General features: G+C 51.4%; 2 protein-coding genes across 2 annotated transcripts in view; both read right to left on the bottom strand.

Annotated features, from left to right (window-relative positions):
• Positions 1–346: 346 nt before the first annotated feature.
• On the bottom strand, positions 347–1,291 carry LOC135291592 (olfactory receptor 14C36-like). The gene has a single exon (XM_064405873.1). It carries the CDS (start codon positions 1,289–1,291, stop codon positions 359–361), a length of 933 nt encoding a protein of 310 aa, XP_064261943.1. The 3' UTR covers positions 347–358.
• An 8,096-nt stretch (positions 1,292–9,387) lies between these two features.
• LOC135291580 (zinc finger protein 883-like) overlaps positions 9,388–23,052 on the bottom strand; it is a gene marked incomplete at its 3' end in the record, with an annotated part of 107,037 nt that continues 93,372 nt past the window's right edge. The window contains exon 4 of the mRNA XM_064405862.1: positions 9,388–9,966. Within this exon, the coding sequence (XP_064261932.1) occupies positions 9,388–9,966 (579 nt within the window). The remainder of the gene's footprint in view (positions 9,967–23,052) is intronic.

The raw sequence follows: 23,052 nt of genomic DNA, 5'->3' as shown, positions 1-23,052 counted from the left end.
TGCTGCTGCTGCTGGGCACAGCTGCTGTGCCAGCACTGATCTGCCCCAGCTCTGCACACAGACATTGCTGCTGCAGCTCCATAGAAGGCAACAAAAGGGCATCTCTGCAGAAAACTTTGCTCAGTGCTCCTTTCATTCCTTTAAAGCCACTGAGAAAACACCCCCTCAGTGACACAGTCTGCGGCCACGGTGAATGTGTAGAGAAACAAAATGAGAAATGGCACAAACAATGACCCTACTTTGTAGACAATATGAAAAAACTAAAACAAAGGGAAAAAAAAATGAAACACAACCAAACCAACAAGAAGTATCAAAGACAACCTTTATTACAAAAGATTTCCCAAAATTGATGAGCAGTTTAATGTTTCTGAAAGCATCCAGTCATCAGTCTCCACACTGCAGCCTTGAGCTCTTGGTTCCTCAGGCTGTAGATGAGGGGGTTCAGGGCTGGAGTCACAACTGAGTACAGAACTGACAGGGCCAGATCCAGGGACGGAGAGGACACGGAGGGGGGTTTCAGGTAGGCAAACATGACTGTGCTGATGAAGAGGGAGACCACGGCCAGGTGAGGGAGGCAGGTGGAAAAGGCTTTGTGCCGTCCCTGCTCAGAGGGGATCCTCAGCACAGCCCTGAAGATCTGCACATAGGAGAAAACAATGAACACAAAACAGCCAAATAATAAGGAGGCACTGAACACAATGAGCCCAAGTTCCCTGAAGTAGGAGTGTGAGCAGGAGAGTTTGAGAATCTGGGGGATTTCACAGAAGAACTGGCCCAGGGCATTGCCATGGCACAGGGGCAGAGAAAATGTATTGGCTGTGTGCAGCAATGAATAGAGAAAGGCACTGGCCCAGGCAGCTGCTGCCATGTGGGCACAAGCTCTGCTGCCCAGGAGGGTCCCGTAGTGCAGGGGTTTGCAGATGGACACATAACGGTCGTAGCACATGATGGTCAGGAGGAAATACTCTGCTGAGATGAAGAACACAAAAAAAAAAACCTGTGCAGCACATCCTGTGTAGGAGATGGTCGTGGTGTCCCAGAGGGAATTGTGCATGGCTTTGGGGACAGTGGTGCAGATGGAGCCCAGGTCGCTGAGGGCCAGGTTGAGCAGGAAGAAGAACATGGGCGTGTGCAGGTGCTGGCCGCAGGCTACGGCGCTGATGATGAGGCTGTTGCCCAGGAGGGCAGGCAGGGAGATGCCCAGCAAGAGGCAGAAGTGCAGGAGCTGCAGCTGCCGCGTGTCTGCCAATGCCAGCAGGAGGAAGTGCCTGATGGAGCTGCTGTTGGACATTTCTTCACTCTGGGTATTATGAGCTATTCAAAGACAACAATTATAATCTGGACAAAGTACCTTGAGTCAATCCTCTGCTAATTTCTTACACAATCACTCAAAATTGCTTCTCTTTCTTTGGGGAAATTTCATTTACTTTTTTTTTTTTAATTTAGGTTTGGCTGCTAAGTAACTACGTGTTTTCTGGAAGGGGCTGATGTCTTGTTCTTAGCACTGCTCTCAGCCTGAACACTGGGGAGCCCAGAGGGAAAACAGGGCTCCCTGTGCCCCAGAGCAGTCAAACCTGCTGGTCCCACACAGGTGTCCTTTGTTCATTTCACCTGCCTCTAGTACAGGATGGACAAATTTCAAAGTGTACTTAAAAATAACGTGGCCTTTTTGAACACTCCAGTTTCAAAATCAATCTCTCCAAACCCTTCTCTCTTTCCCTGTGCAGCTGGACAGGGAGGGATGCCAAAGGTTGGTCTGTCTGTCTGCTGCCTGCAGTTGTGCCTATTCGGAGCTGTTTCTCTCTACCCGAGCCTTGTCCCTGCCAGTGCTGCCAGAGCCCAGCCCAGCCCTGGGAACTCAGCTCTGCCCTGCAGACCCCTCCCAGCACAGGGCACTGCCCAGGGGCATCTCCCTGGCAGCAGGGCCCTAAGGACAGGGCAGACAAACAGAGATGCTGCAAGCCAAGGTGCTGCTGCTGCTGTCTGTAGGGAGAGGAGGCTGAGGAGGCAATTTCTGAGGGAGATCTGAGGCACATCTGCTCATGCCCAGGCTGACAGTGCAGGAGTCTCAGTGACACAGCCAAAGCTGACAGCCCCTTCCCTTTAGGAGAAAGCTGAGAGCAGCCCTGGCCATGCAGCACCATCTCCACAGCAGGAGGAATCTGCCCTGAAGGGGGTTGCTCCTGCCACCTCCAACTTCTCCCCTGCAGTGTCCATGGGGAGCTGCCAGGCAGGTTGAGAGCTGCCCCTGGCAGGTGGCACATCCCCTGGGCTGGCCAAGAGCCCTGAGGGCTGCAGGACCTGCTCTGCAGGACAGCCCTGGCAGCCCTGGCTGCAGCCCCAGCTTCACCCCCTGAAGCCATCCCTGGCAGCATGAGCCATCCTGCCCTGTCCCTCTGAGGGTGCCCAGGGCAGCCCTGCTCTACAGCACATCCTCCTCCTCCTCCTGCTCCCCTGCCACAGAGAAATTGGGGGAGTCCTCCTGGCACATCCCTCAGGCTGTGGGGTGTGCTGGCTTCAGGAGATCCCTCCAGGAGCACAGGGGACATTGCCCTGCATCCACTGACTCACCATGTGGAGGGCTGTGAAAATCTTTCCCCAAGTGAAGTTTCAGCTCAATGACTTCCTCAGCCTGTCTCTGCCTGGCTCCTGTCCCCTCAGTGCCTGCAGGCAGAGCCCTCAGCCCTGCTGGGCTAGGAGAGGAGCTGGTCCTGGGAAGAGCTGTTCCTTTAAAGCTCAGCAGCACAGACACAGCACAAAGACTTTAATGACCCTCTTGGGACTTGGGTGTTGTTTACATCAGACTCAGTCCCTGAGAGAGCCTTCCAAAGACTTCTCCAGAACTCAAAGTTAAATTGAAACTCCAAAGTTTCTTGAAGTTTTAATGGGTCCCACTGAGGGACACGACTGAGAAAGTGTCCCCAGGTTCCAGGTAGAGCAGAACACTGGAGGCAGTGATGACAGGTGGGGACAAGAAAGGCAAAGGTGTCTCTGGTGCTGAGCAAACCTGGATGTGTTTCAGGAATGCAAAGGGCCAAGGCCTGAGCCCCAGCCCCTGGCAAGGCAGATCCTGTCCCTCCCTCATTGCTCAGGGCTCTTCCCGGGATGGGCTCTGGCATGTGGGGATGTGCAATGCCAAGGGCAGCACCATGGGGCGGCCCCTGCCAGGCTGCTGAGCAGGGACAAGCAGCCACCCTGTGATGTCACACAGCCCCTTGGATGTCACACAGCCACCTGTGATCTCATACAGCGTCCTGTGATATCACAGAGCACCCTATGATGTAACACAGCCACCTGTGATGTCACAGCCCACTCTGCAATGTCAAACAGCACCCTTGTTTTGTCACAGAGCCAATTCTGGGATGTCACCCTGGAATGTCATGCAGCTGCATTGTGATGTCCCAGAAGACTCTGTGATGTCAGAAAGTTGCTTTGGGATGTCACAGTCTGTTCTGTGATGTCACAGTCTTCTCTATGATGTTACACAGCCACCTAGTGATGTCACAACCCACTCTCTGATGTCACAGAGCCACCAGCTGTTACGTCCGGATCTGCTCTATGGCCTCATACCCTACTCCATGATGTCACAGACAGCTCTGTGATGTCACAACCTCCTCAGTGATGTCACAAAACCCTCTCTGTGATGTCATGCTGCCACTCTGTAATGTCACAACACACACTTTGACCTCACAGCCTGCCCTATGATGTCATACAGCCATACCATGATGTCACAGCCTGCTCTGTGTTGTCACACAGTGTCCTCTATGATGCTGCAGCTGCTCAGTGACCTCACACAACAAACTTTGTGATGTCATAGCCCAACCTGTGACCTCACACAGCCCACTCTGTGCTGTCACACAGCCCCTTGCTGACATCACAGCTGCTCTGTTCCTCTAGGACACAGCCACAGAGGTGCCACTGTGACACAGTCCCCTCTGGGACATCCCCCAGCCCCTGCCAGTGCTGAGCCCCTGTCAGCTCTGGCTGTGCCCTGCTGGTGTCCCTGAGCTGCCCTGGCAGTGCCCCAGCCCTGCTGGGCTGTGCACAGGAGCTGCTCCTGGCCAGAGCTGTCTCTCTGCAGCGCTGCCCTTGCCAGGAGCTGCCTCTGGGCCAGGAGCCCGGCCCAGCTCACCAGCACAGACACAGCACAAGGACTTTAATGACCCTCTGGGGCTTTGGTGCTCTTTGTGTTTGCACAAGTAGGCTCTGTCAGGGCCTTGCAGCTGCTGCCCATTCCTGTGCCCTGTGCAGCCCAGGCTGTCCTACGGTGTCCCTGCCCTGCGCCTCTGTCCCTGCAGGCTGTCGTCATCCCCCGGCTGCCCCACCTGGCTGGCCCCTTCCTTTGCTGACAGCTCTGCCTGCCTCTGCCTGCCCACACAAAGCCTTGGGCTGCTCCAGGCTCCTTCTGGGGGATGTGCTGCACCACAGCCCTGCCCTGGGAGGGAAATTCCTTTCTCCTGGTGTCCAGTCTGGGCTTCCCAAGCTGCTCTTGGTGCCATTATCTCTTTCTCTGGCTGTTTTATACAATAAAGAAAAACTCCAAGATGTGTGAAACCACCCTTTAATCCCTCCCCGGCTACTCTTATTCTGTCCTCAGTCTCCACACCACTGAGCCCAGAGTCTGCCGCCTCTCACTGCTGGTTATGGGATGAGGCCTCCAAACCTCATCTTGACAGGTTTTTGGGTCCTCTCCAAGGTCTGTGAAAATGAAAACAGTGGTCAAAGTTATTTTCTCCCAAATCTTGCAGTGACAGAACAAGGCTCAATATCTGTGAACTGAATGAGGGTGGATTTACGTTTGTTAGAAGGAGGAAATATTTTACAATGAGGAGAGTGCACGAAACTGCAACTGTGTTCTTCCACAGAACTGGATTCCCCATCTCAGGAATTATCCAAGAGCAGGAGCTTTGTGCAGCCTTACCCAGTGAAACCCCCTCATCCCCAAGCATAGAATTCCTGTTGTGTGGGTTCTCTGGTGTGCTGGGTGCCCTCACAACGCTTCTGGCCAGAATGTCTGCTGAGGGCAGCCAGGCTGCTGCAGGGGCAGTGACCTCACAGCCATCACCATGGCAGCCCTGTCCCCTGGGCCTGCCTCTCCCCTTTCCTCTGCCCCTGCCTTGTCTCTGCTGGCATGAAGAGTTTTGTCATTCATATCTTGTCCCCAAGGTGCTGGGGCCAATGGCTTCCCAGGCAGGCTCCTGGAGCAGAAGTGGCTTTTCAGAGCCCAGGCAGAAATGAGCCCTGAGGCAGCAGCTCTGCAGTGCTGGCCACCAGGCCGGGCTGCCAAGGGAGGCTTCTGGCCATGGCCTGCAAGCAGCTGCTGCTGCCAAGGTGCCTTTGGTGCCTCAGGCTCTGCCTGGCACAGCTCCCAGCACGGCACTCTGCCCTTGTGCCCGAGCCCTTCCCTGTGCTGGGGCTGGCCTGGGGCTTTTCCTGCAGTGGGACCTGCCCTGCTCCTGGCACAGGAAAGGCAGTTCCTGCTGGAGCAGGAGGCTCTGCCTGCAATGGGCTCCAACAACTCCAGCAAGGCCCTGTTTGCAAAGCCCCCAGTGGGAAATTAAGGAGGAGGGTCATGTTGCTTTTGGGGTTGAATAATGCTGAAAGCAGACTTCTCCATCCCAAAATCCTGAGAGGGAGAGGAAACTGTGGCAGGGATGGAATAATTCACAGAGAAAGGAACAACCAAGGGACAGCACTGAGAGCTTCTGCAGAGCTGCTGAGCTGGCCCAGCCTGGGCACATCTGACTGACAGGGCAGCACTTCAGACTAGAGAAGCCCCGTCCCAGATTTTAACAGCAGCATCTCCTGCCATTTCCCTACTTGGGGGTGTGGTGATTCCTCCCTACAGTGGGGACACCCCTCAAGGTCACTGTTCCAGGCTGAGCCAAAGGAATTTGCCCACGATCATTAGTCTGGGGGAGTGACAATCTCTCTTAAATAACTGGTTTTGCTTTAACACAGTTGCTTTGAAATCACTTCCAAGTACTCTATACAATATAATATGTTATAGCTCTTATATATTGGTGTAAATATTTCTGATTAAGATCATTTTGTCTCATCAGTGCTATAATAGATATTTATATAAAAATCTCTGGTTTGCTATCCTTAATCCTGTGAAACAAATTCTATAAAGGTGTCATGGTTGGACCCTGGCACAATGCCAGTGCTCCCATGAAAGGTATATTTGCAAAATGGTTACTGTGAGATGGGACTCGGAAACAGAGCAAAGCAGGCTCCAACTTGGGAATGGAGCGGAAAAAACCCCCAAACCCAACACTTTATTAATCTACAACATAGAGACAAAAGGGGAAAAAAGGAAAAAAAGAAATTACACACGACAATCCACAATGGAACACTTCCAAAACACTCTTCCTCCTTCCACCTTTCTAACACTCAATCCTCTCTAACACTCACTTCTCAGTCCAATGTCATCTCTCACACAACCTCCCCCAGTTCATCAGGAGAGAGGAGTCTCCCTCTTGCACCATGGGCCTCCCCAGGAAACACAGTTGGAACCTCCTGTGCTTCCATGTCACACGTGGCAGCCACCCGGAGAGAATCTGCCATGGTGATCATCTTCCTTCCATATCCAGTGCTCTCACTACCGGCCATGGATCCAAACTGCTTCTTAGATCTTTTTAAGAATGCTTTGCTCAGTTTCAAGAAGTGGCAGCCTCTCACTATTTGGCACACCTGTCCCCCCCTTATTTCACCCCTTGGGGCCGAAGGGCCTTGTGAACAGAGATCTTTCTCCTCTGAAGGCAGAGGGCTCCGCCACACCCTCCTCATCAGTCTCTGTTCCCTCTATTTCTTCTTGCAACAGCTTTGTCACTTTTGGTTTTTGGCCAACTGCGTCCCCCAAGGTACAGTCTCTACATTACAGAAAGAAATTGGTTCTGTCCTGTGGCCATGTCAGAGAAAGTCCAGCCAAAGGCCACTGCAATCATCTCTTTCATCCAGGGCACTTCTCATCTGCTGACATTTCTTCACCTACTCAAACCTTCTTCTTCTTGCCCATCCTTCGTTCCCTCTCAATACTCAGCTGGGGAGGATCAGTGTTTTTACAGCTTCCCTTGTTTCAGTACCAAAGGGGTTAAAACCTCAGCCATGGTCTGCCTGCGGCTGGGCACCTTGCCCCCCCCTTTTCTCCTGGCCATGGTGCAGGCACAAGATATCAAATTTCAAGCCAGCACAGAGTCTCTATCACTCTCTCCTGGGGGGGCTGCCCAAACATCCCAGGTCTCCTCCACCCTGCACCTTGCAGGGCTCTGGCCTCCCTCCCCACAGGCTGCATGGCCTCCCCTGCCCCACCCAGACGCAGCTGGGCAGGGGAGAGGTCAGATCGACTCACCGCTGGACTCAAAAGAGAGAGTCCATCTGGGAATCTTCTGCTTTTAACCCCTGTGTGTTCTCAGAGGTGTATCCAGGTCCCCAGTGGCCACACCTGGTGCCAATTTTTAAATCTGGCCACTGATTGGTTTGACCACAACTTTCCCAGAAACTCACTTCCTGGTCAAACCACAAGAAAATGTTAATTCCACCTCATTAATTCTTTACACACAAATGCTTGAAAAGTCTCGGGCTGGGATTGGAACCAGCTGCTCCAAGGCTGTTCTTACAAAAAGAGCTTAGAAAGCCTGGAGGTTCTTGGGGGTGTTTGAGTGTGGATATGACAGTCCGGTCAGAGACAGAGAAAGCAAGATGAGCTTTCCCATGAATTGGTCTGGGAACTTTTAGGGAGCTGGAGAGAAAGAATTGTAAACTATCCACAGGTGGTGTTTGGAATAAGTTGTGTTTTTTTCCAAGAAGTTGTTTAATGGAAGGTGTTTTCTTCATTAGCCAATCATGTGAAATGTGTTGATTAAATGACCAATGAGGTCCACTTGTAGCAAACCAAGGTATAAAAGAAGAGGATTGAATAAACCGCGGGCTTTTAGCTCTCAGCCTTCTGACCTGAGTCTGTGTCATCTCTGACTCCACAGTGACATTTGGGGATCTGTGGGGGCTATTTGGGATCCTTTCTGCACCTCGTGACCTAACAGGAGCTTCTCCAATAAACTTTGCCTGAAGCTCCTGCTGTGCCCATGACAGGAACCCCTGTCAGTGTCTGGGACATCCCAGCTCTTTGGCAGCCTGGGGACTCCTGGGATGTCACCATGGAGCCTCCGTGAGTGCCTGTGACAAATCAGTGCCTTTGCAGCCCAAGGTCCCCTGGGATGTCACCATGGAATGGCTGTGACTGCCTCTGACCACAGGGCTCTTTACCATCTCCAGAAATCCCTGGGAGGTGTCCATGGAGCCCCTGTCTCTGTCTGTGACATTCCAGCTCTTGAACAGCCTGGAGACTCTTGGAAAGTCCCCATGGAACCCCTCTGAGAGTCTGTGACAAATCTGATCCTTAGCAGGCAACCATCACCAGGACCCTGTTGCTATGGGTCATGGGATCCCAGATCCACAGAACTGGCTGAGCTGGGAGGGACCCATCAGGATCCTGGAGTCCAACTGCTGGCCCTGCACAGGACACCCCAACAATGCCAGCCTGGGCCTGGCAGCGCTGTCCAAACGCTGCTGGAGCTCAGAGAGCCCTGGAGCTGGGAGCCTTCCCTGGGGACCCTGGGTAGTGCCCCAGCAGCCTCTGGGGAGAAACCTTTTCCTGAGATCCAACCTGAGCCTGCCCCGACTCAGCTGCAGCCATTCCCTCCAGTCCTGTCCCTGGGCACCAGAGGGAAGAGGTTCCCACAGCCCCAGGCAGGGACCCGCTCCCAAGGCTGTTGCCATGGCCACCAGGGCTGGGACCAGCTGGGATGCTCGGTTTCCAAGGGCTGGCCTTCAGGAATGGGATTCCCCAATTTCCTGATCCAACTAAAACTGCACTGCCGTGCGCTGACATCCCACCTCTCATGGAAATCACAAAAGGCAAAGATCCCAGGCTGGGATAAGAACAATTTATTTGGAACAGCAACGAGATAAAGAACAAACAGGAACAGAAACAATATTGACAAGAGAAGGGTTTTAAAAAAGGGAAAACTACAACACAACGGTATCTTCCTGGCCATAATTTTCTCCTGCCTGGGAAGGACACCCTTCTCCTCAGGAGGAGATAGAGAGAGAGAGTCCCTTTCCTGCCCCTGCCAATGACCTGAGGTTGGAATGAATGTAATGACACAGCCCTGGCCAGACCCTCATGTTCTTCAGGCTCACATCATGTCATTGGCAGGGGCAGGAAAACGAACAGGTGTCTTCCCAGCATGGATCACAGTGAACATGTATCACCAGGGCTCTTCCAAACGTGGTTCTCCCATGGGGGATGAAGTTGGAGCAGTGCCCAAAGCTCTTCCTGCAGTTGCAGCATTTGCATGTCTTCCCTTACTGGTGACTGTGTTGGTGTCTGCTCAAATGAGAGCTCTGTCTGAAGCTCTTCCCACACTGGGGACACTCGTAGGGCCTCTCCCGGGTATGGATACGCTGGTGGGTGACGAGGTGGGAGTTGCGGTTGAAGCCCTTCCCACAGTCAGAGCAGCGGAAGGACCTCTCATCTGTGTGAATCCGCTGGTGCTGGAGGAGATTGGAGCTCATGTGAAACCTCTTCCCACACTGGGGACACGGGTAGGGCCTCTCCCCAGTGTGGATGCGCTGGTGCTTCATGAGGTAGGAGTTGTACTTGAAGCTCTTCCCACAGTCAGAGCAGTGGAAGGGCCTCTCATCTGTGTGAATCCGCTGGTGGCAGAGGAGATTCGAGCTGGTGTGAAACCTCTTCTGGCACTCAGGACACTCGTAGGGCCTCTCCCCAGTGTGGATGCGTTGATGCCTGACAAGTTTTGAGCTGCAGCTGAAGCCCTTCCCACATTCCCCACACTCGTAGGCCCATTCCCCAGTGTGGATCATCTGGTGGCTGATCAGGGTGCTGCTCTGCCTGAAGCTCTTCCCACACTCCAAGCACTTGTAGGGCTTCTCCCCATCATGAAGCTGCTCATGGACCACCATCTCCAAGCCCTGGCTGAAGCTCTGTCCACCTTCCTGGCACAGAGTGGGTCTTTCCTCCTCAGAGCACCCTGGGCTGGGTTTGAAGCCCCTCCTCCTGCGGGATCTCAGGGAATTTTCCTCCTTGTTAGATTCCTGTGCCATGGAGCCGCTCAAATCTGCCTCTTCCATGAGGTTCTGCCATGGGGATTTGTCCTCCCTGGTCTCTATTCTCAGCCTGTTTTCTGAGGAAGACAGGGGAAGGAGAGGATGGGATTTCCCTCCGTGCCAGAGGGGAGGGGAAGGAAATCCCCCCAGTGCATCCCTCGCAGGACGGTGTTGGCAGTGGGGCTGTCCTGCAGCCTTGGCCTGTGCTGGGCAGGGAGATGGAGCAGGAGGGAGGGGGAAAAGGGTCCTGACTTCCTCCTCACCTGCCTGAGTGTCTCGGAGCATCTTCCTTTTCCTCACAGCCATCTCCTCCATCTGGCGGTGGGTTTGGGATGTAAAATTCTGTTTTGGGAGGAAAACAAGAGATTAGTGCATTGAGTTTTGTACTGGTTTGAAGGCAAACCAGGGGGAGATTTTAAGCCAGAATTACAATTTAACAAGAAAATTAAGATCAAGGCAATGATACAGAAACACTGCCTTAAACTGACAGAGTCAGGATATAACCTGGCACCCTGTTGCTCAGGGTGGTGGGAGCAGTCCCATTAAATGGTGGCTGCAGTCCTGTTGCAGTGATGATCGTGATTCTGTCAAAGCAGTGATCCTGTAGAAGGGTCTGGTCTTCCTCTGAAGGTCCAGTGGTGCCTATGGAGCTCTTGTCCTCTGGCAATCCAGTACGCAAGCTGCTCCTGGGGCTGTAAGCTTCAGCTTATATCCAGGTAGGAATGCTTGGCTCCTCCCCCTGGGCGGAGCATCCCACAATGGGATGATGTCATTTTACCAGTCCTGCAGGGACACTCAATGGCCCATTCACAGAAGAGAGCCCCTGGAGGGCGTTATCAGGGCTGAGTCATGGAAGAGATAAAGAACACTGCCCTGCCTGTTTATAACAGTTTGTGAAGATGGTGATGGAAAACATGCATTTGGTTACATCTTGCACTGCAACCTGAAACAGTGGGGTAATCCCAGCTCAGGGGGGTGAACACCACCCCCCTTACCCAAACTGGCTCAGGTGTAAAACCCCCACCCCGGGAAGGCCATGCATACAGGGGACAATGTCACGCTTGCTGCACCCCAGGGGAGGTCTCTGTCCCTGTACCTCCCTTGTTCTCCCCTGCTTTTCTCCTTCTTTCCATCTCTCTCTCTACCTCACATTGACTGTTCAATACTATCCACTTTGGATTTGGTCTCATTAGCCTCGTAACGGGCAGAGGCATCTCTCTAACAATTTTTTTAAGCAGATTGTGACATTATTTTGGCACAGTGAGTTTAGGCACTGTTCTCTGACCCCAAGTGCCTTTGACAACAGCATATTTCCCTCCTCTGAGGTGGCTGTGGTTCTGTCTGGAGGAACTCTTGGAAAATTGGACACCGCTTCTTCTGAGGGACTTGTGGGAGAACTGATGAGGAAAATGGCTGCTGTGGCTGGCCAGTGTAACAAAAATATTTTGTTGTCCTCCCTTGAAAATTTCATTAAAATCACTGGAGGAAAGGGAGCAAATGATACCAGCAAGACTGACAAGGTTCTTTCACCCCAACATGAGGAACGCAAGGCTGCCAGAAGTCCCACAGGAAGCCCAGCTCAAGTAGCTAGATTCCTAAATTAGTCCTGAATTCACAGGCTTGGAGACTTGGCCACATATGAAAATCATATGTGTCTTCGTTGCTGTCACGTTTGTCACAGCTATACAGAGTTTTTCCTTCCTTTTAATAATCTTGGGCCAAATTTCCATCTTTTTGTTTCTTTGTAACCTGCCAGCTGCCAAGCTGGAGCTGTGCAGGAACCGATGAAACTTGGAATTGCCACAGAATTGCTTCTATTGGCGGTTTATTAATGTTTGGGATTTGTTTACATTTCCATCACAAGTGACTTGTGGCAAGAGCAAATGTTCCTCAAGGCATTTAATGCAGTGTTAAGTTTGATTTCTGCCAAGTTTATTTTGTCCAGTGCCCAGGGGATGCTTGAGGGATGCTTGGGAGGGGCTTGGGGGGATTTTGTCCCTGTCCCTGTCACCCCAGGCCATTCCTGAGGTGGTCTCCATCATTCCCACCTCAGGGAATGCCTGGGGGTCTCCCTCCCTCTCACCCCCATGCCAGGGGATGCTCGGGGCAGTCTCTGTCCCTCTCAGCCCAGGGGATGCTCAGGGGTCTCTGTCCCCTCACCCTGGGCGATGCTCAGGGGTCTCTCCATCCCACTGGCCTCAGGGAATGCTTGTGCAGGGCTGGGGACCAGGGGCTCTGTGTCCCTCTCACCACTGAGGGTGCTCGGGGCTGGGGGGGCTCTCCGACCTTCTCATCCCTGGGGAGGCCAGGGGTGTCTCTGTCCCTCTCAGCCCTGGTGTGACCCCAACCAAACATCATCGGGGTCAGAGGGACAGAGACACCCCCAAACTCCTAGAAGGGCTGGACCTGGGATCATGCTCGTACCCCCATTTTTCTTTTTAGCCCAGAAATGAGTTCTGCACATTTAAGGCTGGTTCTGAGAGTGAAGGGAGGGAGGGAGGAAGAAGCTGCAGTTTGTTTTAGAAACTGCATTCACTCCTCCACATTCCAGCTCCTGGAGGGACAGATGGTGGGACAGGGCTCTCCTTGGCTTTTAGGCTTTTTTTAGCTCTCTGAGGCAGATAAGTTCCCTGGACTGTGGTTTTTCTTTTTGTTTGGAGTTGTTTTAACCTGCTCTGCACTGAACACCCAGAAGGGCACCTGCAGCTCACACCTGTGGCCCATTGGGCCGAGCCTGGGCTGTGGCTTTTCCAGCGCTGGAGGAACTGATAAAAGACTGATATAAGACTGATAAGAGAATGAGTGAGCTGAGCTACAGCCCAGGGAGGGACTTGCTGAGTTTGTCATCTCTTTTGGAGTGGCAAGAAGTTTTGTTGTTTAATATTGGTCATTTGCTCTGCTCGTGAATTCCTTGCCTGTTAAATAACCAGGTTTTTTTCCACTTTTCTCCAAGGAAATCTTTTCCTGAACTGGTTGATGGAGGGGCCAGTTGAATTTGCTTTCTAGTGGAATCCCCTTTTGGAGGTTTTCTCCCAAATTTACCCTAAACCAGCAGAGGGCAGTGGGGAGAGGAGAGAGCCCCAAGTAACTGGATTGGGTGGAGGCTGGAGATGGGGACCCTAGGACGCCAAAACCCCCCAGCATCCCTAAGCAGGACCCTGGAGAGGGGGGATCCCCAGGAGCTATGGGATCTTTGGCAGCGATGAGAGGGGGGTCCACCAGAACCCCAGAGAGATGAGACTGGAAGTGAGACACTCCTGGTGGCTTTTTTAGATTCACTTGTGCTTTTTGAAGGTTTTTATGGACACCAGGTGACTTCTAGAGATGGACTTGGGCAAAGGACCTTCAGCCTCACTGTGCTCATCCCTTGTTTTTTCCCAAACCGGGATTTCCCATTGCCAAATCTCGGACCAATGGAGGAGGAGACTGCAAGGAAGAGGAGGATGCCCAGAGACACGCAGGCAGGTGAGGAGGAAGTCAGTGTCCCTTTCCCCCTCTCTCCTGCTCCATCTCCCAGCCCAGCATGGCCGCTGGCTGCAGGACAACCCCACTGCCAACGCCGTCCTGCTGGGGATGCACTGGGGGATCTCCTTCCCCTTCCCTCTGGCACGGAGGCACATTCACAGGCTCTGGGGCAGGAGGGGGAACCGCGGGCGGTTTGGGGTGCGTGGCTCGGCTGCTCCCGGCGCGGTTCCCCCGAGCCTCCGGCGCGGCTCCGCCAGGCCCCCCCACCACGGCGATTGCTGGAGGTTCTTTAACAGAAATGCTGGTAAATTGACCATCTGGAATGACACTAAATACAATTTCAAGAAGGTGCTGGTTTGCTGGGCAGATTGCCGAATTCCACATTGTTGTTTCCTTCAGTAAAACTGCACTTTAAAAGGCATTAGTAAATTCATGCTTGCATAAAATTTGTGCTGCCATGGGCTTCTCTCAAAACTAATTTACATAAAATCATGACATACTTATTACATCCTTTTAATCCCTCCAGTAAATCCTTCATGCTGTTATTTCATTCACAGATTGTTCAACTTTTCAGTGCCTTTTTTCCATTAATAGCAACAGAATAAGTTAAATTTTGTTGTATGTATAACTTTTAAGGATATTAATTTTTGATTCTGTGATGTTTAATGTAATGCAAATTCAGGGTTGATTAGATTAAGCAAAGTTAAGCCTCATTATTGTTAGATTTGAGTAATGTTAAGTTACATTTTATTAATTTGAATTCCTGTTGTTCTGGATTGAAAGATAATGTGTGTATTCTATTTGCCATCTGTCACAGGTAGGGCAGTTATCTTCTGTTAATTGGGCAGTAAATTTGACCTCCAATGGCTCCTACAGATCTCCACACACCTGCAAGGACCTCCAAGCTTTCTAAACTTCTTTTTGTGAGAGGAGCCTTGGAGCAGCTGTTTCCAATGCCAGTCCCAGACTTTCAAGATTTTGTATGTAAAGAATTATAAAGGTGGAATGAAACCTTTATAGAATTTGTCCCACAGGATTAAGGATGGCAAACCAGAGATATATAACCTATATATTATCTATATTATCTATCTGTCTATCTATCTATTTTTCTATCTATCTATCTATCTATCTATCTATCTATCTATCTATCTATCTATCTATCATCTACCTATCTATCATCTACCTATCTATATTTATTTATTATTTATATATTTTTATAAATTTTATATATATATTCTATCCTATATATAGGATTAAGGATGGCAAACATATAGATTTCTGTAGATATATATTATCTATTATGGTAATGATTAGACAATACTATCTTAATCTGAAAAATTTACACCTAGGTATAACAGCTGTAACATATATCATATATAATATATAATATCATATTATATAATATACTAGTAATATACTAGGAAGTGATTTCAACATAACTGCATTAAAGCAAAACCAATTATTAAGCAGAGGTTGATGTCACTCCCTCTCTTCCTTTGGAAAGACGGGTGTCTGCTAAGGAAGGCAGGAGCCTCTCCTAAAATGTAAAATGTGAACCCCCTCCCTCTGAATTGTTATAAATTTGAAATTAAGGGGCTCTCAGGAAAAACTATGGGAGCAGGAATAACAGTTCTTTATTAGAGAAAAAATAAAAATATAAAATAAACAATGCAGTAAACCAAGACAACACTGACAGAGTCAGAACACAACCTGACACCCTGTTGCTCAGGGTGTTGGTAGCAGTCCAATTGGAATGGTGGCTGCAGTCCTCCTGGAGTGTCAGGTGTGGTTCTGCTGGAGCAGGGGTCCTTTAGAAAGGTGCAGTCTTCCTCTGAAGACCCAGTGGAAGAGGCAGCTGCTGTTCCTCTGGGAAATCCAGTGGAGAAAGCCATGCTGGTGTTCCAGAATTTCAAGATTATATCTGGGTAGGAATGCTTGGCTCTCCCCTCTGGGCAGATCATCTCACAATGGGGTGCTGTAGCTCTTATCAGTCATGCAGTGACATTCAATAGCCTGTTATCAGCAGATGTCTGCCTGGAGGGAGGAGTGGGTGTGGAAGAGATAAGGAAAACTGCCCACTTAACAGAAGACAACTGCCATACAGATGGCAAAGAGAATGCAATCTGCTTGGCAATCCAGGAGGGTCTCCATTGTGAAACACAGGGGCCCCAAGGAACCAAGGGTCCATGGTGACCTTGTGGAGCCTGTAGTGTCACAGAAGAGCCATTGTGACACAGCGAGGGCGCATGGAGCCGAGGGGACATGGTGACACATCAGGGCTTTGTGGAACCACAAAGCAGTTGTGACATTGCAAGGCCTCATGGAAACATGGGGCCATTGTGACACTGTGGAGTCCCAGGAAACCAAGGGAACATGGAACAGGTCTGGCTGGCTGGGCCTCCTGGGGACCACCTGACAGGTCCAGCTGACCCCTTGGCATGTCGAGGGCTGCTTCTCATCTGCCCTTGAAGCACTGGGGCTCTGGGCTTTCCTTCCTAGGGGAGAGAACTCTCCTTCTCCTCCAGGGGCCCATTGTCAAAATTGGGATTCCTCCTCCAAATTTCCTTATATGCAAAGATTGTTTCCAGATGAAATTTGCCAGGAGAGACAGCTCTGGCTGCCTTGGCCATCCAGGAGCCACCTCTCATCTGCCTTTGAAACACTGGGACCATGTGCTTTTCTTTCTTATGGGAAAAAAACATCCATCTGGACTAGGCACCCATGGCTAAAATTGGGCATCTGCCTCCAGCATTCCCTATATCCAAAGATAACTCCCAGACAAAAGCTGCCAGGAGTGACAAGTCTGTCTGGCCTTGGCTTCCTGAGGGCTGGCACTCATCTGCCTCCGAAACACTGAGGCTCTGTGCTTTCCTTCCTAATGAAAAGAACTCTTCTTGCTGTCCAGGTGCCCATGGCCAAAATTCCACCTCCAAAATGCCAAATGTCCAAGGATAGCCCCTAGACAAAAGGTGCCAGCAGAGAGAGGTTTGGCTGGCTTGTCCTAAGGGTGGCCACCTCTTATCATCTTCCAGAACACCTGGACTTTGCACTTTTCTTTCCAATACAAAAAACCCCATCCATCTTGACCAGGTGCCCATTGTCAAATCTGGGATTCCATCTCGAGAACTCCATACATCCAAGGATTTCCCCCCAATGAAAGATGGCAGGACAGACAGGTCTGGCTGCCCCTGGCCTCTTGGGGGCTGCGTCTCATCTGCTTTCCAAACACTGGGTGTCGGTGCTTTCCTTCCAATGAAAAAGAACCATTCTTCTTCTCAAGGTGCCCATGGACAAAACTGAGATTCTTCCTACCAAATTCCATATATCCAAGGATTCCTCCATGACAAAAGCTGCCAGAACAAACAGGTCTGGCTGGCTTGGACCCCAGGAGCCACCTCTCTCCTCTTCAGCCTTTGAAACCCTTGGGCTTTGTGCTTTCCCTCCTATGGAAAAGAACTGTCCTTATCTACACAAAAATGGCTGAAATTGGGATTCCACCTCCAAAATCCCCTATATCCAAGGGTAGCTGTCAGACAAAAGCTACCAGGACAGAGAGGTCTGTCTGTCCTAGGCCTCTGATGGCTGCCTTTCATCTGCCCCTCAAACCCCGGTGTTCTGTGCTTTCCTTCCTATGGAACAGAACATCCTTCTCCTCTGGTGTCCATGTGTGAAATTGGGATTCCACCTCTAAAAGTCTGCATATCCAAGAATTGATCCCAGGCAAAATCTGCCAATACCATCAAGTCTGGCTGGCCTTGGCCTCTGGTGACTGCCCCTGCAACACTGGGGCTGGGTTCTTTCCTTCCCTTGGAGATCACTGGGACACTGTGGGGACCTCATGGAACCAAGGGGATCATTGTGGCACCACTGGAGCCCATGGAACCAAGGGGCCATGGTGACACAGCGGGGCTTCATGGAGCCCAGAGACCATTATGGCTCTGTGGGGCCTGATGGAACCCAGGGAACATGGAACAGGTCTGGCTGGCTTGGCCTCCCAGGGGCCACCTGACAGGTCTGGATGATCTTGGGATGTCAAGGGCTGCCTCTCATCAGCTCCTGGAGGGGTATCTCTCCGAATAAAACCTGGCACCTCTGGCTGGCCTTGGCCTCTGCTGGTTACCTCTCATCTGCCCTGAAACACTAGGGCTCTGTTCCTTCATTCCTTAGGAAAAGAACTGACTTTCACGTCCAGGGGCCATGGCCAAAATGAGAATTTGGCCTCCCAAATTCTGTATACCCATGGATTGCTCCCAGACAAAAGGAGCCAGGACAGGCACGTCAGGATGGCACTGTCCTCTGGTGATTTTCTTAGACTATGAGTTGAATATTTTCATTTGGACACACTTTGGACAGGGCCCAGAGATCTCCCAAAAATGGGTTTTGAGGCTTACGGCTCATGACTACTACATATGGAAAAAGGAGCTCTGTGCTCTGTGCTGTTGTGGGGGGTTTGCATCATGGAAGTGATGTTCTATAGAGAAGCTGCTAGCAATTTTGTGGATGTGTGACAAAAAAACCAATCAGTAATTAGCTTTGAGGACAGACAGTCTGTTAAACCCCTAAGTAAACTGTTCATGCCTCTGTGAAGACACATGTTAAAGACGAAAAAGCCACAGAGGGTCTCTTTCCCTTCTGGCCAGCAAAGAGGTAACAAGGCTGGCCCAGCCCCCGTCTCAGCCGGGCCGGGCTGGGCGGCTCCTGCCGTGGGGCCGGGCCCCTTCCCAGGGAGCCCCCCAGGCCCCATCGGCTGCCGGGCAGGGCAGGGGAGGCCGCGGGGCCGAGGCCGGGCCGGGCCATGGCTGCGGTTGCCAACACCTGGGCGCTGCCGAGCCCTGCCCCGCCGCCAGCCCGGGCCCAGCCAGGATCCGCCGGGCCCCAGGAGCAGCCCCGGGCCGGGCCGGCTCGGCCAAGATTCTGCCACCCTTGGGGTTCACCCGCAAGCCCCGGGCAGGGGGAGGAGAAGCCATGGGCCCCGGCCGTGCTGCTGCTGTGTTCTGGCCTGGCTGCTGAGATCCTGGCCCTGCCCCAGCGCGGCCCATCCTGACACAGCCCCAGCGCAGCCGCTGCAGAAACCTCCATGGTAAAACAGCTCCGGCCGCAAGGACCCAGCCCGGCCGGGGTCACGGAACCATCTGCAGGCCCCAGGGAGATATTAACTCTTAAAAAGTGCAGGCACATAGAGGAGCAACATGAGAACACCAAGGTCAGTGAAGGGGAAGTTGAGTCCCAGATGGGAGGGATGAGGAGATGCCTTATCTCGGAGCTGAAATCCTCTTGTAAAGCTATGGAGAAGAATATAATTGCTACAACAGACTCTCGTTTTCACTATAATGCATTGAAAAGGATGAGGAAATGATTTGTTCAGCAAAGGCCTCCATGCTAAAGTAAGCATATGTTGAAGTAGCTGTGATATCCCATGAGAAATTTGAAAAGAGAGAAAGAAGAGTGATAGGACCCTGTGCCTAAGGGAGAGAAGAAGAAGATCTCTGTTCCCAGAGATAAAGATGATTTCAGAAATAGATGAAGAAAAACTTTGGTCTTAAACAGCTTGTCTTGAAAGTAATACCCCATCTGGTGACATGACCCATAAACACAGCTGTGGGAAAGGCTGTGAAAAAATGGGAGGGAATTCACGATTGCAGATTTTCCAAGCAGCTGCTATTTGTGGAAATTGAGAGCCGTGAGAGAACTGTTTTCTTATGGAGAAGTCTCCATCGCATGAAAGAGAAACTCCTCTCCCCAAGAGAACTGAAGAAAGACTATTCTACAAGTGATAAACTGAACATTTTAGGTTTTGTCTCTTTACATTGGCAGTGGGAAAGTAAAGGTTGTAGGGAGAGAAGTGTTCTGAAAGTTTTGTTCTGATTCTTATTACTCTTTCTTGTAGTTACTGTTAATAAATTTTGCTTTGCACCCTTTTGAAGTTTTGGTACTGTTTGCTCTTTCTCCTAATCCCATCTCATATCAGGAAACAAGTAACAATATTAATGTGAGGGCACTCATAATTAGCCAACATTGAACACACCACAATAATTGATGCATTCGCCAAGAAATCTGAAATTGCGAAACCAAAACTACTAGAGAAAACTTCCTGAAGAACAGCTGAAGAACAGGGGGAAATCAAAGCAGAGCCATAGTCAGGACTTCCTGGATCCTAATGAGCCCTGTGATGCATTTGGAGCTGAGCCCTTGAACCTCAGGAACAGTTCAGAGATTGCACAAACCTTTCCAGGAGTCAAAGTCAGAGGAAACACCCAAAATGTTTAGGGCCATGAATGGGTCCCACTCAGGTCCATCCCCAACACAGGCTCCTCATGGACTCCTTGGAGGAGAGAATTGGAGGCCAGGATAGCACAAAAACCTCTCAGAGACTCAGTGTGGAAAGGAAAAATCCTAAATACCTTAACAAACCTGGAGTATCTCAAAGTATTAATGAGCCCCACTGAGTGTCAGTACAAAGCTCTCAAGGGACTTGTTAAACCAGATAATTGGGGCCATGCTTGCACAAACCTCTCACAGAGTCTGTATCAAAAGGGAAACTCCAAGTACCTTAAAATAACTGAAGTACCCTGAAGCATTAATGAGCCCCACTGAGTGTTGTTACTGACAAAGCCTTTCCAGGGACTAATTACAGCAGATAATTGGAGGCCATGATTGCACAAACCTCTCAGAGACTCCAAGGCAAAAGCCAAACCCAAAGTCCTTTGAAGAACCTGCAGTCCCTGGGAGCATTCAGGAGCCCCCAGGGCCATTGCTGAGCAAGGCTCCCCGGGGACTCCTTCCAGCAGATCCTTGAGGCCACTGGGATGTGGGCTAGGGGGGGATGCTGAGGGCAGGACAAGGCGCTGACAGTGCCCAGCCTGGCTGGGGCTGTGCCAGGAGGCCCCAGGGCCTCAGGACAAGGTGTCTCCTCCCAGCCCTTGGTGGCACAGACCCTGCTGCTGTGCCCCAGGCCACCAAGACTTGGCTTCTCTTTGTCCCCACCTGTCATCACTGCCTCCAGTTCTCTGCTCTGCCTGGGGCCTGGGGACACTTTCTCAGTCGTGTCCCTCAGTGGGACCCATTAAAAGTCCAAGAAAGTTTGGAGTGTGATTCTGACTTGGAGTTCTGGAGAGGTTTCTTCAGCTGCCTCTGAGGGACAGATGTTCAGGGCCTGAGCACAAAGCCCCAGAGGGTCATTAAAGTCCTGCTGCTGTGTCTGTGCTGCTGAGCTGGGCTGGGCTCCTGGCACAGAGGCAGCTCCTGGCAACCAAGAAGAGCTTCAAAAGCACATTTCTCTTGATGAGCAGCTCTTCTGCCAGCCCAGCAGGGCTGGGGCACTGCCTGCAGCCACCCCGGACGCAGCACAGAGGCACAGAGTGATTAAACTCAGCCTGAGCTGGGAGCACAGAGCAGAGCTCACTCAGGGCTCACTACAGCAGAAATCATCCCAGGTTTGAAACAGTCATTCTCTGGCTTTGGAAGAGAAGCTGCAGCTCCTGCAGGGATCTCCTGGAGCTGGCACATCCCACAGCTTTTAGGAGCTTTCAGGAGCACTCTCAGAGCTGCTCCAGGGCAGGGATGTGGCCCCAGGGCAGGGCTGGCTTTCCCTGCTGCCCCAGCCAAGGCACAGCCCAAGGCGGCTCCTGTTGCCAGGCTCTGCTGCAGGGCTGAGCAGCTGTGGGTGCAGCCAGGGGTGCCCAGGGCTGTCCTGCAGAGCAGGCTCCTGCAGCCCAGGGCGCTGTGCTGGGGCAGGGACTCTGCTGCCTGCCAGGGACAGCTCTCAGCCAGCCCGGGGAGCTGCTCCCAGCACTGGGGAGAAGCTGTGGGGGGAAGGAGCCACCCTGAGCAGGGCAGGTGCTGCTGCTGAGAGGGGCTGGGTGGGGCAGGGCTGCTCCCAGCCCCAGACCAGCCTCGGCACAGCTCTGGAGGACACTTCCCAAAGAAGGTAAGCCTGGCATTGCTGGAAAGATCAGGAGCTTTCCTTTTCCTGCTTGGAGAAGGATGGGAAAGTTGGGGTAATGACAAAAAGATTTTTTCCTTTTGATACATTTTCATGTATTCATAGCTCTGAAAATTACTATTATATAGTTTTAAAAATTATAACCCTTACATAACTCTATTGAACTCTTATTAAGTCTATTAAACAAGTATTACATACTTCTTTAACTATAATCCCTAATTAACTCTAGGACATTTCCTAACCCATCTCTTAGATTTTAGAACAATAAGTTGACTGTATAAATACATTCCTGATACTGTATAGTCTTATTATCAGGAAGAGGCCCTACTAGAAGAACATTTTGTTTTTTCACCAGAATGTGAGCAGTCATACCAAAATGATGGCAAAGAAACCCTTGGACCAACTCCTATGAGTTGAGCAACTGTGTGTAAGTGGGGAAACAGAATCTCCTATTGGAGGTTCCTGTTAAATATCCTAATTAATCCACCTTAATGAATTGTTGAAATCAGTTGTGCCCAATTCCTACTTGGATACCTGGAAGCTTCCAATAAATGTCTGTTTTTTACTTTACTGTTCTAACAACTTTGCAAGAGTTTTCTTCTCTTTTTATTAGAGAAAACAGAGGGATGAGAGAGGCAGAGCAGGAAGTTTAATCCCAGAATCACAAAACATTCTGAGTTGAACTGGACACACAAGATCATCAAAGGAATGTTTGAACATTTACAGAGACACCAGAACTGTAACTTGGGGTGGTCAGTCTCTCTGCTGGGAGCCTCCCAAAGGGCCCTCAGCCACTCCTCGGCCCTGGACAGGAGCAGCATCACCTCTGCAGGGCCCAGCAGGGCTCTCCTGAGCTGCCCTTGCCCACCTGCACACACAGCCTGCCCCAGCCAGGGCCCTGCACACAGGCAGGTTTCTGTAGGGCCGGGGCCAGGGCACACAGGGTGGGATGGGCTCTGTGAGCGCTGGCAGGGACAAGGCTCCTCTCAGAAGGGAATGTCCAGGCCCAGGGAGATGCTCAGGCAAGGAGAGGGGGCTGAAGAGAGCAGTGCTGGGGCAGGAGGGCACTGTTGGTGTGTGGGAGGTGCCGGGCACAGCTGGGCACAGGGAGCACTGTCCTGAGTGCCCGGCTGTCTCTGCCCTGCCCTCTCAGGCACAGCACCACAGCATCTTCTCTTGTTTCTGCCCTGCCCTGATATTGTCACTGTTATCTGCTGCTCTCAGGGAGGCTCTGGCATTTGCAGCAGCTGAGTCAGGCACTGCCCTTGGCATTCCTGCCAGGCAGGGCTGTCCATGGGAATGGGGTGTCCAAGCTTCCCTGGGACCTGTGGGGCTGTGGGCAAAGCAGTCCATGGGAAAGGGGAATGAGCTGAGCCCCCTCCCTGAGATCCCATCATGGGCACAGCCAGGGATCTCCTTGCTGTGCCCTTCCAAGCTCTGAGCTGCCCTCCTGGGTGCAAATCTGTGCCAGAGCCTCTGGCAGTTCCTTGAATGTCCCACGGGGAAGGGCAGAACTG

The sequence above is a fragment of the Passer domesticus genome (genome assembly GCF_036417665.1).
Source record: "Passer domesticus isolate bPasDom1 chromosome 8 unlocalized genomic scaffold, bPasDom1.hap1 SUPER_8_unloc_1, whole genome shotgun sequence".
In the NCBI taxonomy this organism is placed as follows: Eukaryota; Metazoa; Chordata; class Aves; order Passeriformes; family Passeridae; genus Passer; species Passer domesticus.
Note: the sequence above shows the minus strand (reverse complement) of the source record. Positions and strands in the feature narration are given on the sequence as shown.

Coding starts and splice junctions, on each gene's coding strand:
- LOC135291592 (XM_064405873.1), bottom strand. CDS start 1,291: ATGTCCAACAGCAGCTCCATCAGGCACTTCCTCCTGCTGGCATTGGCA.